Genomic DNA, 18908 nt, shown 5'->3' on the forward strand with positions numbered 1-18908 from the left:
TCTTCATATCACTTTTTTTTCTAACAAACGCAATAAGACAATGTAATAAACATGACTGCCCCTTTGCTGCAACGAACGGTTGAATTACATTTGATTTACAAGAACAAAATAAAAATGGACATTTTAAACATTTAGTAACTGAGAACAGGAAACAATCGTTATTGTACCCTGGAGAGGTAGATCTCCTGCAGCTGCAAGATGATTATCCGTGGAGTAGTCGCGCGCATTTTGTTCAGAATAATTTGTCTTGAAGTAATTTTCCAAGCCGGAAAGGAAGGAAGGAAAATTAGTGTTTAACGTCCCATCAGCAACGACGTCGTTGGAGTTAAATTGCTATCTCGGAAAGGGAAAGGATAGATAGCTTGGGTAATTGGTATAACACTTTTTGTACACTGGAATCTGACGGCTTTTTATCATATCACTGTGTTTGGTGCCCCGTGCATTCTCTTGTTAAAAGTTGTCCAGGCTTTCTATTTCCCATAAAAAACGAAATTTGCAGGGTTCGATTAGCATCCAGACTAACTTCAAGAATTAATGTATTTATATGTTCGAATAATTAAAATTACTATGTTATTATGACATGCACGAAGAGCTACTCAGGAAAATCACAAAGCTCTTGTATTTGGTTAACCAGGCCAAAACAGGAGCCCTCATACTCCCACTTACGAATCAAGTTTTTGATAAGTAAAAAGCGGACTGGTTTTACAGTGTGATGATGGTCCTGCCGAGTGTGACTTCTGCACATATATTTCACAGAAAAGTTTGTTTGGATATCATACAGCTTCATTTCAATCCTAGACAAGATCTTACTGGAAGTGCTAGTCTATTGATATAACTAGCAAAACGAATCAGGACCGCGTTTATAAACCTTTTTTAGCAACATTGCGAAATGTTTAACTGGTATCACATCTCAAACATTACGCCGCGTTTGAGGGTTGCACACACGTGAGTTCGAATCGTCGCGCCAAAATGAGTAAACAATAACAAACCACCCCAGCTGACGCGGAAGTCGCCTTGTCCAACACGTCCACGCAACGTCATTCATCAACAACGCAACAAAACAAAACATAATTCGGTACTGTTAACAGGTGACTTTTTGGAGAAGTGATGGTACAGTTTTACAGTACAGGCAACGGTATGAGTTACGGAAAAGCTGTAGCATTCTCCATGTGATTTGTGCGGCGCCTGGCGCGAGGCTAGCGAGTAGAATGGATCCCGCGGAGTGGGGAGGGTAGTGGTGGCGACCGCTTCACGCAGTAACTGGAATCACTACGAGAAGAAAGCGTGTGGCGCTCGGTGTAGCGTCCAGTTGCAAGTGTGGAGTGTGGTGGCAGTGTGTGGGTTTTCGCTTGTGTGTGGAACAGCATTCACGGATGTAAATATCGCCTACACGGGGAAAAGAGCTTGTTACAGTTCTGCAGACCAACGGAAATGCTAAAAATTTTGTGTATTATCAGGAACTGCTGAGAGGAAATTAATTCAGGGGTTGTTTTCTGACGCCATCTTGATCGTGTGCTGTCAACATGTATAAATTATTGGGAGGGCTGAAGGAATACCTGAAGTGGCAGGACATCGTTACTGATAATGCCATTTTCAGACTTCATAACTTGTTCACCACAGTTTTGCTACTGACATGTTCTCTCATTATTACGGCCACGCAGTATGTTGGCAACCCCATACATTGCATTGTAAATGGATTACCAGTCAGGCCAATAAACACGTATTGTTGGATTACATCGACGTTTACGATGCCGGATGCTTTCCTAAGACAAGTGGGCAGTGAAGTGGCACATCCTGGAGTCGCAAACGACTTCGGCGACGAAGATGCCAAGAAGTATTACACTTACTATCAGTGGGTGTGTTTCGTGCTTTTCTTTCAAGCCATGTTATGCTATACTCCGAAGTGGATATGGGACAGCATCGAAGGAGGATTGTTAAGAACTCTGATCATGGGTTTAAATCGTGGACTGTGCCAAGACGACGAGAAATGTATGAAGAAGAAGGCCTTAATTGAATATCTGTTACGTCATATCAAGGTTGGTGCTGTTTAATGTAAATGTCTAAATTTCTTGACTCATTGTTGATGAAGCACTGTTGCAACGTTCATTTGTTTCGATAGGAAACGTAATCGCAACATCAAAACATGTGAGAAGCGGTACCGTAATTTGATTATGTAACAACTTGCTGTACAGTTAAAAGGATAGGTAGATGATTTGACAACCCGTTTTTTATAGTCATGTCCCATCTAAACAATACATAAATTAAACAGAAAGGCCTTGACTGTCAGATAGTAACAGGCAAATTGAGATAACTACCTTTCCAACGTTCTACCTGGTTCTGTAATAAATATGATACTATTGACAGCTGCGCTCAGAGCGGAAACTAACACGCGCTACTGTACCCTATGAGTGGAAGACAAAGTTGTTGAGACAATCAGTTGTGTTTGCGTTGACATTAATCTCAGATAACCATAGCCTTTAATATAACCAGTTTCTAAGTTAAATAAACTGGTGCTGTCTGCTTTCTGATGATACTGAGAAAGAGTACATGAGGATTCAGATGTCTTCAAGTATTATATATTCTCAATCAATCAATTTTCATTTCTTACACGTGAATGGAGAAAAGCTGCAGGAAATAATTTCATACACAAAAAATACAAACACTAGAATATTGCGAATAAAATGTTTATTTAACGTAAACGTGCGTGAAAATTATGTTGATTATAATCTTTTGAATTCGCTAGTTTTTTCGTACATATTCTGTACTATATTATATGGGCCATGTCATTGTTAAAACATTTATTTATAAGGAAAACTAAAGGAAGGGCACCCATCTGAGAATATACACATATGTCATAATTTATATCTTTCGTAGTTTTTGTAATTGTGTTGCATTAGGCAGTAATATTAGAGATTTTAAATCAGTGTATCTTAATTTGAGACAGAAATAGCGATTCCAAGTATAAGACAGCACTTTCATAGGCTACCCTCTCGTACCTTTACACAGAAGTATAATTCAACAGTAAATATTGTTGAATGTATTATAGACACTGCGGACAAGTGGAAAATGTTTGTGTTACAGAGTTTGTATTAAGAGGCACAGACAGTGTTTAGTATTGAACGGCAGATTATCATAAAAGAAGTGTATATTTGGTTTTGATTGACGGTTACAAAGCCAATAATAATGCCGCAGAAACAAAAACTGTAGCCATGTTTTATGAGTGACATAGGTTAATATTTTTCCTGGAATCTGTTTTGTTGTGTAGATATTGATTATGAGCATCTGTGGTGGATATTGACGATGAGCATCTGTGATAATATTATGAAGTCTCATGAGCATGATGTTTGCTGAGTAGTGGCCCATTTCATTTGTAGTCTTAATTTGAAAGATTCATACCAACCTTAGCAATCTATACAGTTACCCAAGTTTAGTTGTTAGCTTGCTGGCTGCTGATATAAATTTTTTATTTGTGTATTGAGAATGTAGTGGAATGGTCTGGAATTAGGTCCACTCATTCTCACCCAGTAATCTGAGCAGCCACTGCTTGAATAAAGAAGCCCTCCTTCCATGTATAGGGTGCTAAAATATTATTCAGTTGATAGCCCGGTAGCAGGATTTATTTGACATTGATATTCAATGGCTTTGCCAACTCATAACCAAATTATTGTCTTCCAACATAACCTAGATGAAGATTACAATCACTCTGTTCGGTGAATAAAAAAAATAAAATAAATAAATAAATAAAAAGAGAGATCAAGTAATTTTACTCGTGGATGTTTTATAATAGAGGAAAGTGTGGAACAGACTAGGAGTAGGGCTCTGTTTAAATGACATGTTTGCCATTGAGTGTACTATTTAAACCTATTATCATTCCCTCATTTTTGATAGGGTGGTTAAGGTGCTGAAAATACATTAATTGTAACATTAATCACTTGAAAATGACTTGCAGGTCACATCTGCAGTTGTGGAAATTATAATACATAGCACATTAAATGGCAAATTATTTTTAAAAAATAAGTAAGATTGTATTTCTAAAACAGGTAAAAGACACAGCTGCATTTGATCTACATATGTAATCTGTGAGCCACTTTAGAGTGTTTGAGGAGGATTCATAATGTATTGATTCTCTCTCCTCCTCTGCCACTGCCCCTTCCCCCACAAATCCTTTTCACTTACATATGCTGATGTGGGTAGAAAGGCTGTACTTCCCCTCTAGGCACCTGGGTTTATCTAATTTTAGTGTTTTGGTTACCACACGTGACACTTTTGGGAGGAAATTTTGAAATAAAGTCTCACAGAATTTTGAAGGTTCTCTGTGATTCACAATATCTTTCCTGCAACATCTCAACACTCTGTTTGTTGAACATTTCTGTGATGGTCTTGCACTGCGTAAATAAATGCATGATGTATTGTGCAGCTCTTCTTTGAATGTTTTGTATCTCTTCTGTTGATCTATAAGGGACATCCAATGAAAACAAGACAGAAGGAAAAAAGTAAGTAAATCATTTATTATTTCAAATGTAATCACCATAACTGTTAACACATTTACCCCACTGTGAGACAACATCGTCATTGCCTTCACAGACAAATGTTTGTGATTGCCTACGGAACCATGAGTGTACCCAGATGTGCACATCTTTGTCTGAAGCAAATTGATAGAGTTGAATGTCTTTCTTCAGGGCTCTAAAAATATGTAAATTGCATGGGGAGAGATCAGGACTGTATAGAGGATGTGCGAGTGCTTCGCAGAAAAACTTCTACAGCTAGCACATGTATCCCCAAGGTTTTTCAGAGTATGCTGCAGAAGTTTTGCTGGAAAGCCTTTACACATCCTCTGTAAAGTACTGATCTCTCACTATACAATTTACATATTTTTGGAGCCCTGAAGAAAGGCACTCACAGCCATCAATTTGCCTGGGACAAAGAGGAGTGTGCCTGGATACAGTAATGGTTCTTCAGGCAACTGCAAACATTTTTCCATGAAGGCAATGACCATCTTATCTTGTAGTGGGATAAATGTATAAACAGTTATTGTGATTACTTTTAAAATAATAGTTTACTTGCATTTTCCCATGTGTCTCATTTTCATTTGATGGCCTCTTACAACTTAAGTGTCCAAAAGCCTGGAAAAGCACTCAAGGATTGGTTAGATGTTAGTTTGATGACCAGCCTCATTTGTGTGATCATTATCACCTCAGCATCCTCCTTTTTGTTTCCAGTACTGTGTGGCCATTCCGCCTTAAATCATTATGGACATATACTACTAAGTACTTGAAACTTATGGTGGATTACCAGTCACATCGTCAAACAATACCAAATCAGTTCATCTGGGAATACCTTCATAGGACTACAAACATTGGATTAACTGAAGCTTTTGATACCGCTTTATCAGCTCGCAACCAAAATCACCTAGTCCCCTGAATACACTGCCTATCAGTCTGTCACCACAACCTACATAGAAATTGTATAAAAAAATGTTGTCGGTGTTCTACTCTCTTCCTGTCTGCCCATCTGTAGTGTCACACATCTCAACATTATTTTGTAACACTATGAAGTGACATCAGACGTTGGGTATCAGTAAGTTCAGTTAACCTCAAGTATTATCTGTCATGTCCTTTATATTCATGGTGAACAGTGAGTCTGCTATGGGACCACATTGTACACAGGATTTTACCTGAAAAGTAGCAGTGATTCATAAACTACAGTGTCAATTTTTAGCTTCTAAAATTTCGAAATATGTATTTACAGTTTTTAGGACAACATTTTCATATTTGTTTGTCAGCAATATTTCCAGTAATTGTGATGACAGTTTAGCAGTATGATTCTTGTTAAATGGAAAATTTCATGCTGAGGCATTTGTCGAGCTTATATAAACATAATTCACCTCCAACATCATTTCCACTGCAGCTTAATAACAAATCCCAGCAACTGAGTACACTGCTTTGTACATTCCCAATAATAGTGCCTTGCAGTATTATTTTTCATACTGAAATGATTTTACAGTTGAAATCACAATTGTGTTGATCATAATAGATGTTGCCAGTTAAATGTGAAAATATTACGTTTCAAACTAAAATTCTACTTGATTGTGAACACTGTTCAAGGAAAATTTAATCTGTTTTATTCTATTACTCATCTCGTTTCTTGTTTAGACTGAATTTATGTGACCAGTATTCCTGAATTGCCCAAATAGGCACAAATTTATGTAACACCCAAAACTCATCTACGATGACCCATTGTTACCATTATGATACAATACGTAAGTGAGTTGCAATGATAATAATTAAAACAAAGGCATTTTTAATTGTGGTGAGATATTTCCTAAAATTTTCAAAAACCAGCTTTCTTCTTTGTATGTAAATATAATTTATTGTCACCAGTTTACACGAGGAGCAATGATCATCTTAATAAAATAAGAGAAATCAGAGCTTGTACAGAAAGATTTAGGTGTTCATTTTCCCCAAGTGCTGTAAGAGTTTGGAACAGCAGAGAAATTGTCTGAAGTGGTTCAAAGAACCCTCTGCCAGGCACATAAGTGTGACTTGCAGAGTGGTCATGTCAATGTGTTTACTTCTTGTGCATCAGGTACCTTCTTTCACTGATTGCTTTGTGTATCAATTCATAGTTGCTCTTTTTTCTAATGTAAGAAAAAAAAAATCTTTCTCTCTTTAGTGTTCCAAAACTTAAGGAATGTATATGAGGACTCGATTTCTGATGTGCATATCTTCTTTTCATGACAACAATTTATTTGTACCATGGGTGGTAATAAATGTAAGGATGTCTGAACTTTCGAAGACAATGAAATATATGACGACCTAGGAAATACGGAAGCGTCCGATCCCGCCCGTCTGCTTTGACCCATGACATCACAAATATGGCGGAAACGACCACAAACCATGATTCCAATATGGCGCATATAAAGTCGGTAGATATACATTATGAGAACGAAAATATATCGAAAAACGAACACACACTTTCCACAAAAAGCCTAATGACACTAATGGGACAAGCGCGGGAAATGGGGTGTTTTTGGGTGGGGGCAAACTAAATATAAACAAATTTAGTCACCCACCCCAATACAAACCACACAAAACAACAATAAAAACCATCATCACAAAACTCCACAAATACCACTAAACAAAGTATCATCTGGAATCGGACACTTCCCTTGACCTATATAGCTCAACAGCAGCTCCCGATCCCATAAGTTAGGATCAAACACTTCCCTTGGCCTATATAGCTCAAAAACATCTCTAGATACCATACACAGCCACACATTGGGATCGAACACTTCCCTTGACCTGCGCACTGTTAATTTTATCCATCATATCCATTCGTGAACATAAACAACAACATATTAATTTTACTAAAATTATGACACGATGTACAGCGAACAACACTAAATTAACCTTCACACAAAATCGTTAACTCAGTGAAATGAATTACACTACAAACACAGCCAACACTCGAACAATTCTGAATAATGAGAAAAAGCAAACTGAGCCCATTACACCACACAAACGAAAACCCTGAACATACCACCAGAGAGCACAACAAACCACAACACGATGACATCTACAAACATGCCACACTCACAAACCTAACTCTGCGCCGTCATGACGTCACATGACAACATCCTTACGTCACGGGTCAAAGCAGACGCGTTGGATCGGACGCTTCTGTCGACCCATGACCTAAGTAAAGAAGTTATCAAAAATACCTCATTCAGTCAGGTATGGTGGGATTTAGTGTATTTTGAAATAAGAAACCTGATGTAGCGGGATTGTTTTCATCCCAGACTGTCATGTTAACTCCATGCAAAAGCTCTAGAACCAAGTGGTGATTGAACATTTAGGTGTTTGGTTTGACTCTGATCCCCAGTCTGACATACTTCCTACTGCCGTAAAAGAAGTAAAAAAGAGGAGTTAGATGGGTGAATATTGGTAGACACATCACATCACTCACATCAAAGACTGGTAGGCCTGTTGTTTTTCTCATGTGTTTACATTATTTAGTTCTATAATTTTGGAATTGGGCATGTGCCAGTGTTGCATGTGTTGTAATAATGAGAGATATTTATCTCTTTCCCTGAATTGTAACTGTCCTGTACTTCCTTAATCGCCGAAATGTGCTTAAAGCCGTGCTTTGTTCTGATCTGTGGCCCATACCTATCTATTTCAATTAGTAGAAGAGGTGAAAATTGAAAGAAGAGCGGGGTTAGTCAGCAGTCCTCAAAGTGAGACACTACGGAATGCTCGTTATGTTGGTACTGTGAATGGTTGATAGCAAATGGAAACTACAGTCGTAGATTACACGACGACAAGGAACTCTGCTGTATGGCTAATTGATAATAACATCCTTTTGCGTTGAATATTCTGGAGGTGAAAGTTCAGGAGGGTGTTGTCAGAAAAAACAAATCTTGTATTCCATACATCAAAGTGTGGATTGTTTGATCACTTAATTGGGTAATTAGGTTAAAGAAGTTAAAAAGTGAAAAGAATAACTTGAAGTTACGTGGGAGTAAATGAAGTACATTGACAGAAAGAGCAGGCCATCAGTTCAGTTTAGTGCACTGTTATTAACACACAACCAAATAAACATAATGCAAGAGTATATCTCGTGATGAATGAGAAGATACAAATTGGGATGTACTAGTGTGAACAGCATAATGAATATAGTCATAGCCACAGTAGTAACAGCTTTTATGTGTAATAGCTCTGCAGGTCATGGAGAGATTAAATAAATTGTGATTTGGGGGAGGGGGCTGGAGTTTGAGAGTAAGAAGAGAAATAAAGGGGGGGGGGGGTTGTAGGAGAATATGTATCAGCAGAAAGGACTTGGCCTAAAGAGGAAAGCATCTAGTAGAACTTTATTAATCTTAGCTGAGACACTGGAATGTTTTAGATGGATTATGGATTGATAGTAGGCCTACAGAGGTATCTAAACAAGATTTTAAATCACAAAACATTATAGATTCTGATGTGGACCACCCATACCGGTAATTTATTGGTTATGATCAGCAGATAGAAACTGAAGAAATTGCGAGAAGGCAGGAAAAAAGGGAGCATTAGACGATGATTGATTAGAAAATGGACAGGAATAAAACAGGATATGACTGGGATGACCACATAGGCAAAAAACAAGGGCCAGTAGAAATCCTTGAATAATATGAAAGATAATGAATTTAACTGAGAAAACATAAAAACACAGCAAGTGGAACAGGCAGAAGTCAAGATGTCTAAAAGATTAGAGTGAGAAGAATGCAAAATGGCAAGGCAGAAATTGATAAAGGATAAATGTGAAACTCTAGCAGCGTGAATGATCATGAGAAAACTGGATACCAACCAGTAGAAAATTGAAGAAATCTGTGGAGAAAAGAATGTAGCAGTATGAGTATCATGACGACGACAACAACAACAACAACAACAACAATGATGATGAAGATTGGTTTGTGGGCGCTCAACTAAGAGTGTCAAGAGCTTAGATTACAAGCCACTTGTAAGAAAAGGAGGGAAGTCTTAAGGATGGAAGAAATGCATGTAATGGCTGTACAAAAGAAACAAGCTTGAAAGCAATATAAAGGAAAGGGAAGAGAATTTAGATGAATGTTAGAAGGGACATATGATACTGTGAGAATAATTTGCTGGAAGACTTAAGTCGAAACAAGGTACATGGTGTATACAGTGTTATCAGAATTATCAATAAAACTAGTTCCCTGGTATCTAAGGTATGTGACAGGAAAAATACCCTAATTTCTGTGCCAAAGGAGATGGGTGTTGATAGGAGTGTATATCACAGAACTGTCACGATAATAAGCCATGGTTGTAAAATAGTGACATGAATTAATTGTAATACAATGGAAAGACCGGCAGAAGCTGAGCTCTGGAAGATCTGTTTTGGTTCTGGAACAATGTATGAACACAGGAGGCAGTACTGACAGTATAACTAATATGGAAGATTCATACATTTAGAGAAAGCTTTCTACAGTGGAGACTGGAATAAACCTTTGAAATTCTGGAGGTAGCAGGAATGAAGTAGAGAGAGCAAAAGATTATATAAAATTGGTACAGAAATAAGACTGCAATTACAATCCAAAGACACAACGTGAAAATCGACAAAGGTACCTCAAAGCTAATGGAATGTCGTGGAGTTAAATCAGGTAGTGCTGAGGAAATTAGGAAATGACACACTAAAAGTAGTAGATGAGTTTAGCTGCTTGGGCAGCAAAATATCTGATGATAACTCAAGTAAAGAGGATATAAAATGCAGACTGGCAGTAGCAAGAAAAGCATTTTTGAAGAAAGAGAAGTTTGTTAATATTGAGTATAAAATTGTTTGGATGTATTTTATGGAGGTGTTTGCCCATAGTGTAGCCTTGTATGGAGGTGAAATGTGGACAATGAACAGTACAGACAAGAAGAGGATAGAGGAATTTGAAGTATGATGCTAGAGAAGAATACTGAAGATTATGTAGGTAGATCAAATAACTAATGAGGAGTATGGAACTGAAATGCAATAAAATGAAATGTATGTGGTAAGTAGACTGAAATGTGGACAGTTAGTTAGTTATTTGCTTGTTCTGTGGATCATAATTGCAAGATCTCACTATGATGTTTATCCAGTCAGTTTTATGGCAGATTTCCTGAAATATTGTTCTTATGAATGTTGTTGTTTTCAAACTGTGGTTGATTGTTCACAAAAAACTTGATAAGGGCTTAAATCTGCTGAAAAGCTGTTGTCAGCATGCCCAACTGTTGAAACAGCTGTGTGCAAGAGATTCTAGAACAGACATCAAATATTACTCTTATTACACACTTCTGTGTGGCAACTGCTTTCCTCCTTAGTGGTGACTTATCTGAGGGTTTGATGGCTCTAGACATTAGTGAATGAAAATAGGAAAAGTAAGTCTGCTTTGATGTTCGTATCTACAGAATCTGATTTTATCCACAATGCAAAAGTTGGGTTACAGAGCTTAAATATTTAAGGTGATTTGTAAAATGTGACTTCAGCTTGAGGTTCTTTTCACTATAAACATCTAACAATGTTGGTTTTTTCCTTAAGCATTGTTTATAAAGGTTGGTACGGCCTTGTGCAGTACTGAATTACTGTGTCATCAGTGAATCATCACTATGGTAATACAGGGAAACTGGGTGGTGAAATAGGATTGTGTACGGAGACCAAGGTTTGAATACAACAAGCGGGTTCAAATGGGTGTAGGTTTAAGTGTTTACAAGGTCTAGTCATAAAGTTTTTTCACCTGAAAAAAAGAAAAAAGAAAAAAAAAACAGGTTGTGACCACAAAACATGATTGTGATGTTTTTCCTTCTATACAAATTCCACATTCAGTGCGACACATTTTTCACAAAGACATATGAATTGGTGAAGCCCTTGGGTATAGAAGTACGCATTTTGGCAATTCAAGAAGTGTTATTCCTCGAGAATCATCTCATTGTTAGTTTTGGGAATGCCTGCCATGTAATTGTTTCTTCATCTTGGTAGGAGAAGAAGAAGAAGAAGAAGGAGGAGGAGGGGGAGGTCATTGGATGCTGTGCTAGGAGATATGCAGGGATGGGGGTTGAGAATTTGATAGCCCAAAGAAGTAGCAAGTGTGTCAGTATCCTGCAGAATCAGCTAACACATTATAGAGCAAAAGCACAGCTTCCTGCAACCTTGTCAGGAGATTTTGGGGTACACTCATGTGATGGTTTGCCCCCTTATGAGCATCATCTGGTAAAAACACAGCATGGCAGTCCCAAAAAACATTCATCATCTTGTCTAATGATGGTTGGGTTTATGCCTGTTTTGCTAGTAGTGAATTCACATTTCCAATGCTCCCTTTTCTGCTTCACCTGGGGCCAAAGTGATACACTGAGCACTCGTCCATAATGAAGTGGTTACAGAAGTCACCTGTATAATGTCTGAATCAGCTGCAATGTTTCTGTTGCTCCTTCAATTCAGTGGAGTTTCTGAATTGGTGTGAGCAGTTGCAGAATCTAGTGGGTAATAGCTTTTACTGAGCGAGGTGGCACAGTGGCTAGCACACTGGACTCGCATTCGGGAGGACGACGGTTCAATCCCGCGTCCGGCCATCCTGATTTAGGTTTTCCATGATTTCCCTAAATCGCTTCAGGCAAATGCCGGGATGGTTCCTTTGAAAGGGTACGACCGACTTCCTTCCCCGTCTTTCCCTAATCTGATGAGACCCATGACCTCGCTGTCTGGTTTCCTCCGCCAAACAATCCAACCCCTGAAAGCTTTTGCTGTATTTAGAATGTCTTGCAAAACATTTAAACCTGATCCACGACTGATTTTTACATGTTACACTTTGTCTCAGTTGTAATATACTGATCGTATAGTGTCGGGGCCTTCACTTCCCTTGTAATATCTGGTTCTTCACAGAGGTGGTCTACCACTTCATTCTTAGGCATTGAGATAATATGTTTGACCGCAGTGGTAGTATTTGTACCAACTAATGGGCCAGCCGCTGTGGCCGAGCAGTTCTAGGCGCTTCAGTCCAGAACCATGCGGCTGCTACGGTCACATGTTTATATCATGCCTCAGCCATGGATGTGCGTGATGTCTTTAGGTTAGTTAAGTTTAAGTAGTTCTAAGTCTAGGGGACTGATGACCTCAGATGTTAAGTCCCATAGTGCTTAGAGCCATTTGAACCAACTAATGTCAGCTCATGGTATGTTGTTGCTGTACAGTTCCACCAAATCAACTCTGATTGTTGCAGTGTTGTTCACTTCAAAGACAAGAAACTAATTACCACATGATCCTTCAGTTATCAGTGGGATGCAACATTTGTTTTTACCCCTCTAGCAGCATGCTACAGTGCTGTGGCAAGGATATTTCACTGTGTAACAGGACAGCAGACATGGGAAAAACTAAACATCCCAGTGAAGGCATCAGACTGGATTTCCCCGGAAGAAACTAACCAGGTGGCAACTGTACACATCTTAGAACCAGACAGAATCCAAATACTGTCCTGCAGAATATTCAAGCATTCCTCCCACAAATGTCCAGCATTTTCCTGATGATAAGGTAGATGTCTGACAAAGACTGCATTTCACCTTACTACACTATTTGTCAATTGTTGACAGGTCAGGCAATATTTCTGGATGAGGTTTGGTGTCTGATGTCTTCCAAAGCTTCAGTTTCGATGGAACAGCATATGGACTTGCACACTACTATAAGGGTGTGCCGAAAAGTATTGTCTCAGAATTTTTTATTCTGTTCCCATGGGTATTACTCGGTCATCTTTCCTGCTTCACTGACACTAGTTGTAACCCTCAGCCACTAGAGGGCTCTGATTTGTAGCATATAAGGTGACAGTATGTAATGTAAGTGTGCAGATACATGAGAGACAGTGCTGTAATCAAGTCTCTAAATGCAGAAAAGTTTGTCCACCATGGAGCACCCTCTCCTTCAGCATGACAATGTCAGACCACAAAAGAGCATCGTGACACCTGCAACAGCCCAGTGAGTTCACTGTCGTCAATCATCCTCCGTGCAGTTCTGACTTGACACCATCCAATTTCCACCTGTTTCCACAACTTAAAGAACTCCTATGAGGACTTCACTTTGATAGTGATGAAGTGGTGCGAGCAGAGGTGAGGTTGTGGCTCTGTCAACAAAATCAAACATTCTATAGTAATGGTACCAATAAGCACGTGTCTCATTGGGAGAAATGTGTTCATTGGCAAGGTGAATATGTTGAGAAATAAGCTTTTAGACACGACGAGTAAAGATGTGAAATGTTAATAGAGTTAGTTTTATTTAAAATGCATTAAGAGTTAACACAGAAAAATTGGAGGCATTACTTCTCAGCATGCCCTTGTAAAAGCCCTACAAATGGTAGATGTAGCATACTGCTTTCAGATTGGAAAAGCAACTCTCATAGAATTCAGTCAAATGAATGTATCATCAACTTCTGATATTAAGAAAATTATGTATTCTCATAAAAACTCATCTGGTTCTGATGTTGTTACCATCAGAGTACTAAATATTTGTTCCCATATAACAAGTCCGGGCATATCTGAGATATGTAACACATCACTATTTCAAGGCATTTTTTTCAGAGAGACTGAAATATGCCACTCTCGAACCTCTCCATTTGAAAGGTGATAGGAGAGATGTGAAAAACTACTTACCTGTTCCACTGATAACATCATTTTCCAAAATGTTTCATAAGGTTGTGTATTGTAGAATAGTATTTCCCTAAGCAAGAATGTTATCCTCAGCAAATCACAACTGGGGTTTCAAAAGGGTTGTTCTACTGAGAATGTGATTTACATGTTCACTCACCAGATTTTACAAGCATCAAATAATAAAATAGCACTAGTTAGTGCATTCTGTGACCTATGTAGAAATTTTCTGTCTGAAGCACAGTATTCTCCTAGATAATTTGAAGTTTCAGGGGATTGATGGTATAGCCAACCAATGGGTAATGTCATACATAACCAAAAGAATGCAGAGCAGAAAGTTGTGCTTAGTAATTCAGCCAAAATAGTCTGGAGACATAACTCTGACTGGAGAGAGAACATGTATAGGGTTACTCAAGGTTCAGTCTTAGATCCACTGCTGTTCCTCATATATTTAAATTATCTCCCATGTAATATACAACAAGCAGTTAACTAGTTTGTTTTAAATGCAGAATGCACTAGTACTGTATTCATCCCAAGCAAGTATATATACAGACACAAAAGTAATAATAAACAATGTTCTTAAAAGTATAACTGACAAATTTGCACTTAGAATCATTTCAAATCTTGCAGAGAGACAAACCAGTGAGTTGACATATTTTACATATTTTCATTCAGTTATGTCATATGGAATAATGTTCTGGGCAGCTCAGTTTTAAGAAAGTCTTAATCACTCAAAAACGTGCTGTAAGAGTAATCTGTGGTGCACATCCACAATCTTCTTGCAGACATCTGTTTAAAGTAGTTGGGCACTCTGACTACTGCTACAGCATATTTATTCCCTCATGAAATTTGTTGTAAATAATCCACTGCAGTTCAGAAGAAACAATTGCATACATAATTGCAATATCAGAAGAAAAATGACATTTGTTACTCCACATTGAGGTTGCCTGTAGCACAAAAGGGCTGCACAATGCTGCAAATAAAATTTTTGATCACTTACCCAGTGATGTAAAATCTTTGACAGATAGCAAAGTAAAATTTAAAAACCTGCTGTAAAAGCTTCTCTTTGACAACTCCTTCTATTCCATAGAAATAATTCTATTACTGTAACGTGTAAAAGACAGTGGGTAGCAATTACCAAGTCACATCTGCATATTTAAAAAAAGGGACACATTTAAAAATTTATTTGTGTTGTGTAAGTAAAAGTCTTGTTTCACAGCATTAAGATTTATTGCATAAATGAATCGTGGAACAGGGAACTAACTAAGATCATTGTAAACTATGTATGCACTGAAAGTGTCTTGGTGTATAACTAATGGCAAGACATACTGAACTTAAAATGCAGAAGCTGCTGGATGCACAAAATTATGTTGTACTGATGTTAACACTCACTATGACTGTTTATTCACCAAGACAATTAAACACGATTCCTGCTCCCAGTGCATATATGTTGTGCAGTTTGATTTGGAATAGTGTGCAGGCAAGCGACTGGAGCTCCATCTTGCTCAGTTGTGGGTGCTTGATTTTCGGATACACAGAGGGTTAGCTTCTAGGTTCCATAGATAACTGCACTCATGAAAATACCACATTAAGGTCAGCAACTGTTGTTTACCAATTATCTCTCTTTACATTCATTAGATTAATGTTTTGAGCTGTAATAGTTGCAATGCAATTTGCAGCTTGTGTTTATCCATTCTGAAGTTCACTAGTTGTTTAACAAAAGTTCAAGGCAAGTTGTTAAACTGACCATGTAAAGTCTTGAAAATACACCACACTACGTCAAACGAATGTTTCCACATGATGATGTGCAACTCTTTCTTTGTTGTGGCATGTAGCAAGATGAGATGAAAGCTGTTGAATGTTTTTTTTTTTCTTTCTTTATAATGACAGTTAATACACCCTGTATCATCATGTTTGATGACACTGTTGGTTTTTTTTACTGACAAGTTGAGGGTGATAGCCCACTTTAAATACAAATCTGGTTAACTGGTTATCTGTATCCACCATTCTACATGCTTGCTTGTGACAATGTACAAACTGTGAATACACTTGGCAGTGAAAAGTTCAAAAACATATCATTTTTAGAGACTGCTGTGACTTTACACTATATGCGAACCACATGCTTGCCACAGTCTTTAACAAAAGACCAGCAGAGACTGGATCCAGACCAACTCTTCTGTGTTCTTTCATTTACAGCAACAGTAAAATTTCTCCAATAAATGGGATCAATTTTATCCATTATTTTCAGGTAATCCCTTGTAATTTTTAACTCATTTTGGAAAATATGACATATGTCACTTAAGAGGATGCTGTGGCTGAAAAAAATATTTTTGTTCTCTTCTTTTATTTAACCAGCTGAGAGTGAAAGCTTCTCAGTTGTGGGGTCGTGGGTTCAATTTCCAGCCTGATCAGAGATTTTTCTTTTCTTGGGGAAGGGATTAGAGATGGGCAAAACTGTTCTTTTCAGAGATTGGATCAGAACTGTTCACTCCCTGAAATGAATTAGCTCTTTTTCATGACTCACCACTCATTTACAATATAAAATAAATGGAAGGCACATTGCCCTTTAAACTTGGTTTATTCCAGTACTATACCTGTATTTTGATCTTATTTGATCCTATTTTGAAGTAACACAGATAATGAGTAAGAATTTTGTATTGTTTATTGAAATTTCCACGATATGACAAAGTTTTTGATTATTGATTTATTTTGCACTATCGTGGTTTTTTGGGTGATCGGAAAATGTTGTAACTTGAGATTTACATTAACAATATATTTGGCTATAACGTATTAAAATTTCATTAACCTCATACAAATACATCGCAAGCCATATATTTTTAAAGTGAACGTTTCCTTTCGAATACGCCTAAAATCGCAAAATCCGTACCAGAATAAGAAAAAAATATATAAATTTGACTGTAAAACGAAAGTGCTGCATATAGCCTTACGCAGAATAAAACAAGGAAAATATTGGTGTATCACATTTTGCGATACGTTTATCGGTTCACTCGTAATTAAAGCGTAAATTAGAGTGTCTATAATAAAAATCCTATAGTAAGAGGAGTCATCAGGAACCTAATCTAATCAGTTTAAACACATAAAAATAAAATAAAAACAATTGATGTATACATAACATAATAATGTAATATACATAGCGGCATTACTACGAAGAACAATATCCAGTGGGGACGAACTCCGATGCAGAGGCGCTGAGTCGAGCAGGTCGAGCCGCGAGCTGTATTACTGCGTGAGCTGAGACCGCAGAGACCACAGTGACACCTGAGTCGCTTTGCTCGACGCTCTGGCTAGAGTCGAGACGGTGGGGCGAGCGTTGAGCGGGCGAGTTCCGAGGGAGGGGGTAGCGGTGAACTCACCCGCTCCGAGACAAATAGTTCGTTCCCTTGCGAGCGGGTTTTTGCAAGTAGTTCCTATGTTATCCGCTAGGTGGCTCTCTGTCCTGTTGCTCGCATCAACTGCCCAGAGGGCAGGACGTGCGACTGAAACGATCGCCGACAGAGTGCGATGCGAAGTTACGCTGCGCCAGACACTGCGCGGCAGACGACGCACAGAGACGCCACGGCATATGTGAAACACAAAATCCAATGGGGCACTGCACAATGCAGGCAGCCAAGGTAGAAGCAGGGCAGAGGCCGGCGCTGGCTGTGTTGTGTGTCGTGCACTGTGCTGTGACCAGCAGAGGCGCTGCTGATATGCTCCGTCTCTCTCTCTCTCTCTCTCTCTCTCTCTCTCTCTCTTTCTCTCTGCAGTGGGAAACGTTTGGAGCTACCGTTCTTTTTTTCTGAATCACTGATTGTTCACTCCTTTGAAAGATTGAACTCTATGAATTAGTTCAAGAGCGGATCCCCCATCTCTAGAAGGGATATGTGTTTTCCTAATCATTTCATCTCATCTGCATCAATGTGGAAGTTGCCAAAGTGCCGCCAAATAGGAAGACTTGCTCCTGGCTGCCAAAGTGCCTCACACGGGGTCTCCCAGCCACTAGTGCCATACAAAATTATTTTATAACACTGTTCCGGGAAAACTGTGATCTATTGATATTATAACTTATTTAGTAAACACAGTTCTGATCGCATCTAAGTTTTTAATTTCTATTTTTAGGTGACCGGTTTTGATCTTCTAAGAGATCATCATCAGATCTACACTCCTTGATGGCAGTAGGAGTGGCTGATGTGGAGCAGATCCCCATCAGTGCTGGGGTGGAGTACAGTGCTCAGTTCTGCACCATACCAGCACAGATGGACCTGCTGCATGCCAGCAAATCCTACTGTCATCAGGGAATGTAGATCTGATGATGATATCTTATAAGATTGAAATCAGTCATCAAAAAATAAAAAACTTAAATGCAATCACAACTGTGTTTACTAAAAAGTTATAACAATGCCATACACTCATTCATTCAGAGTGATTAGTTCTGCTTTTAGCATTAGTGGTTTGAGTTAGGATGTGCAACCATCTTCAGATGAGTGTTGCAGCATGGGAAACCACATAACACAGAGACACATGCATCTTTGTGTTGCAGGCTGATTGTTCAGATACACTGGTATTGCCTAGTGTGAATAACACATGTGGATCTCTCAAGCAATGTTTACTACTTACAGGATGTAAAACAAAACATTCAAGACTCCTGCACAACCTTTATCTGTATAAAGTATTTACTGTGGCTATATGGTTTATGTATGCAGTATCACTCAAGATGTAATCATGTTCATGGCATGCTATGCTTGAATGGCCCTTAAGTTA

General features: G+C 38.4%; 1 protein-coding gene across 1 annotated transcript in view; it reads left to right on the forward strand.

Annotated features, from left to right (window-relative positions):
- The first annotated feature begins 1268 nt into the window (after positions 1-1268).
- The window catches only part of LOC126183297 (innexin inx1), a 30292-nt gene continuing 12652 nt past the window's right edge, over positions 1269-18908 (forward strand). Inside the window, exon 1 of the mRNA XM_049925136.1 lies at positions 1269-2036. Within this exon, the coding sequence (XP_049781093.1) occupies positions 1524-2036 (513 nt within the window). The 5' untranslated portion in view covers positions 1269-1523. The remainder of the gene's footprint in view (positions 2037-18908) is intronic.

This window comes from Schistocerca cancellata, chromosome 4, assembly GCF_023864275.1.
Source record: "Schistocerca cancellata isolate TAMUIC-IGC-003103 chromosome 4, iqSchCanc2.1, whole genome shotgun sequence".
In the NCBI taxonomy this organism is placed as follows: Eukaryota; Metazoa; Arthropoda; class Insecta; order Orthoptera; family Acrididae; genus Schistocerca; species Schistocerca cancellata.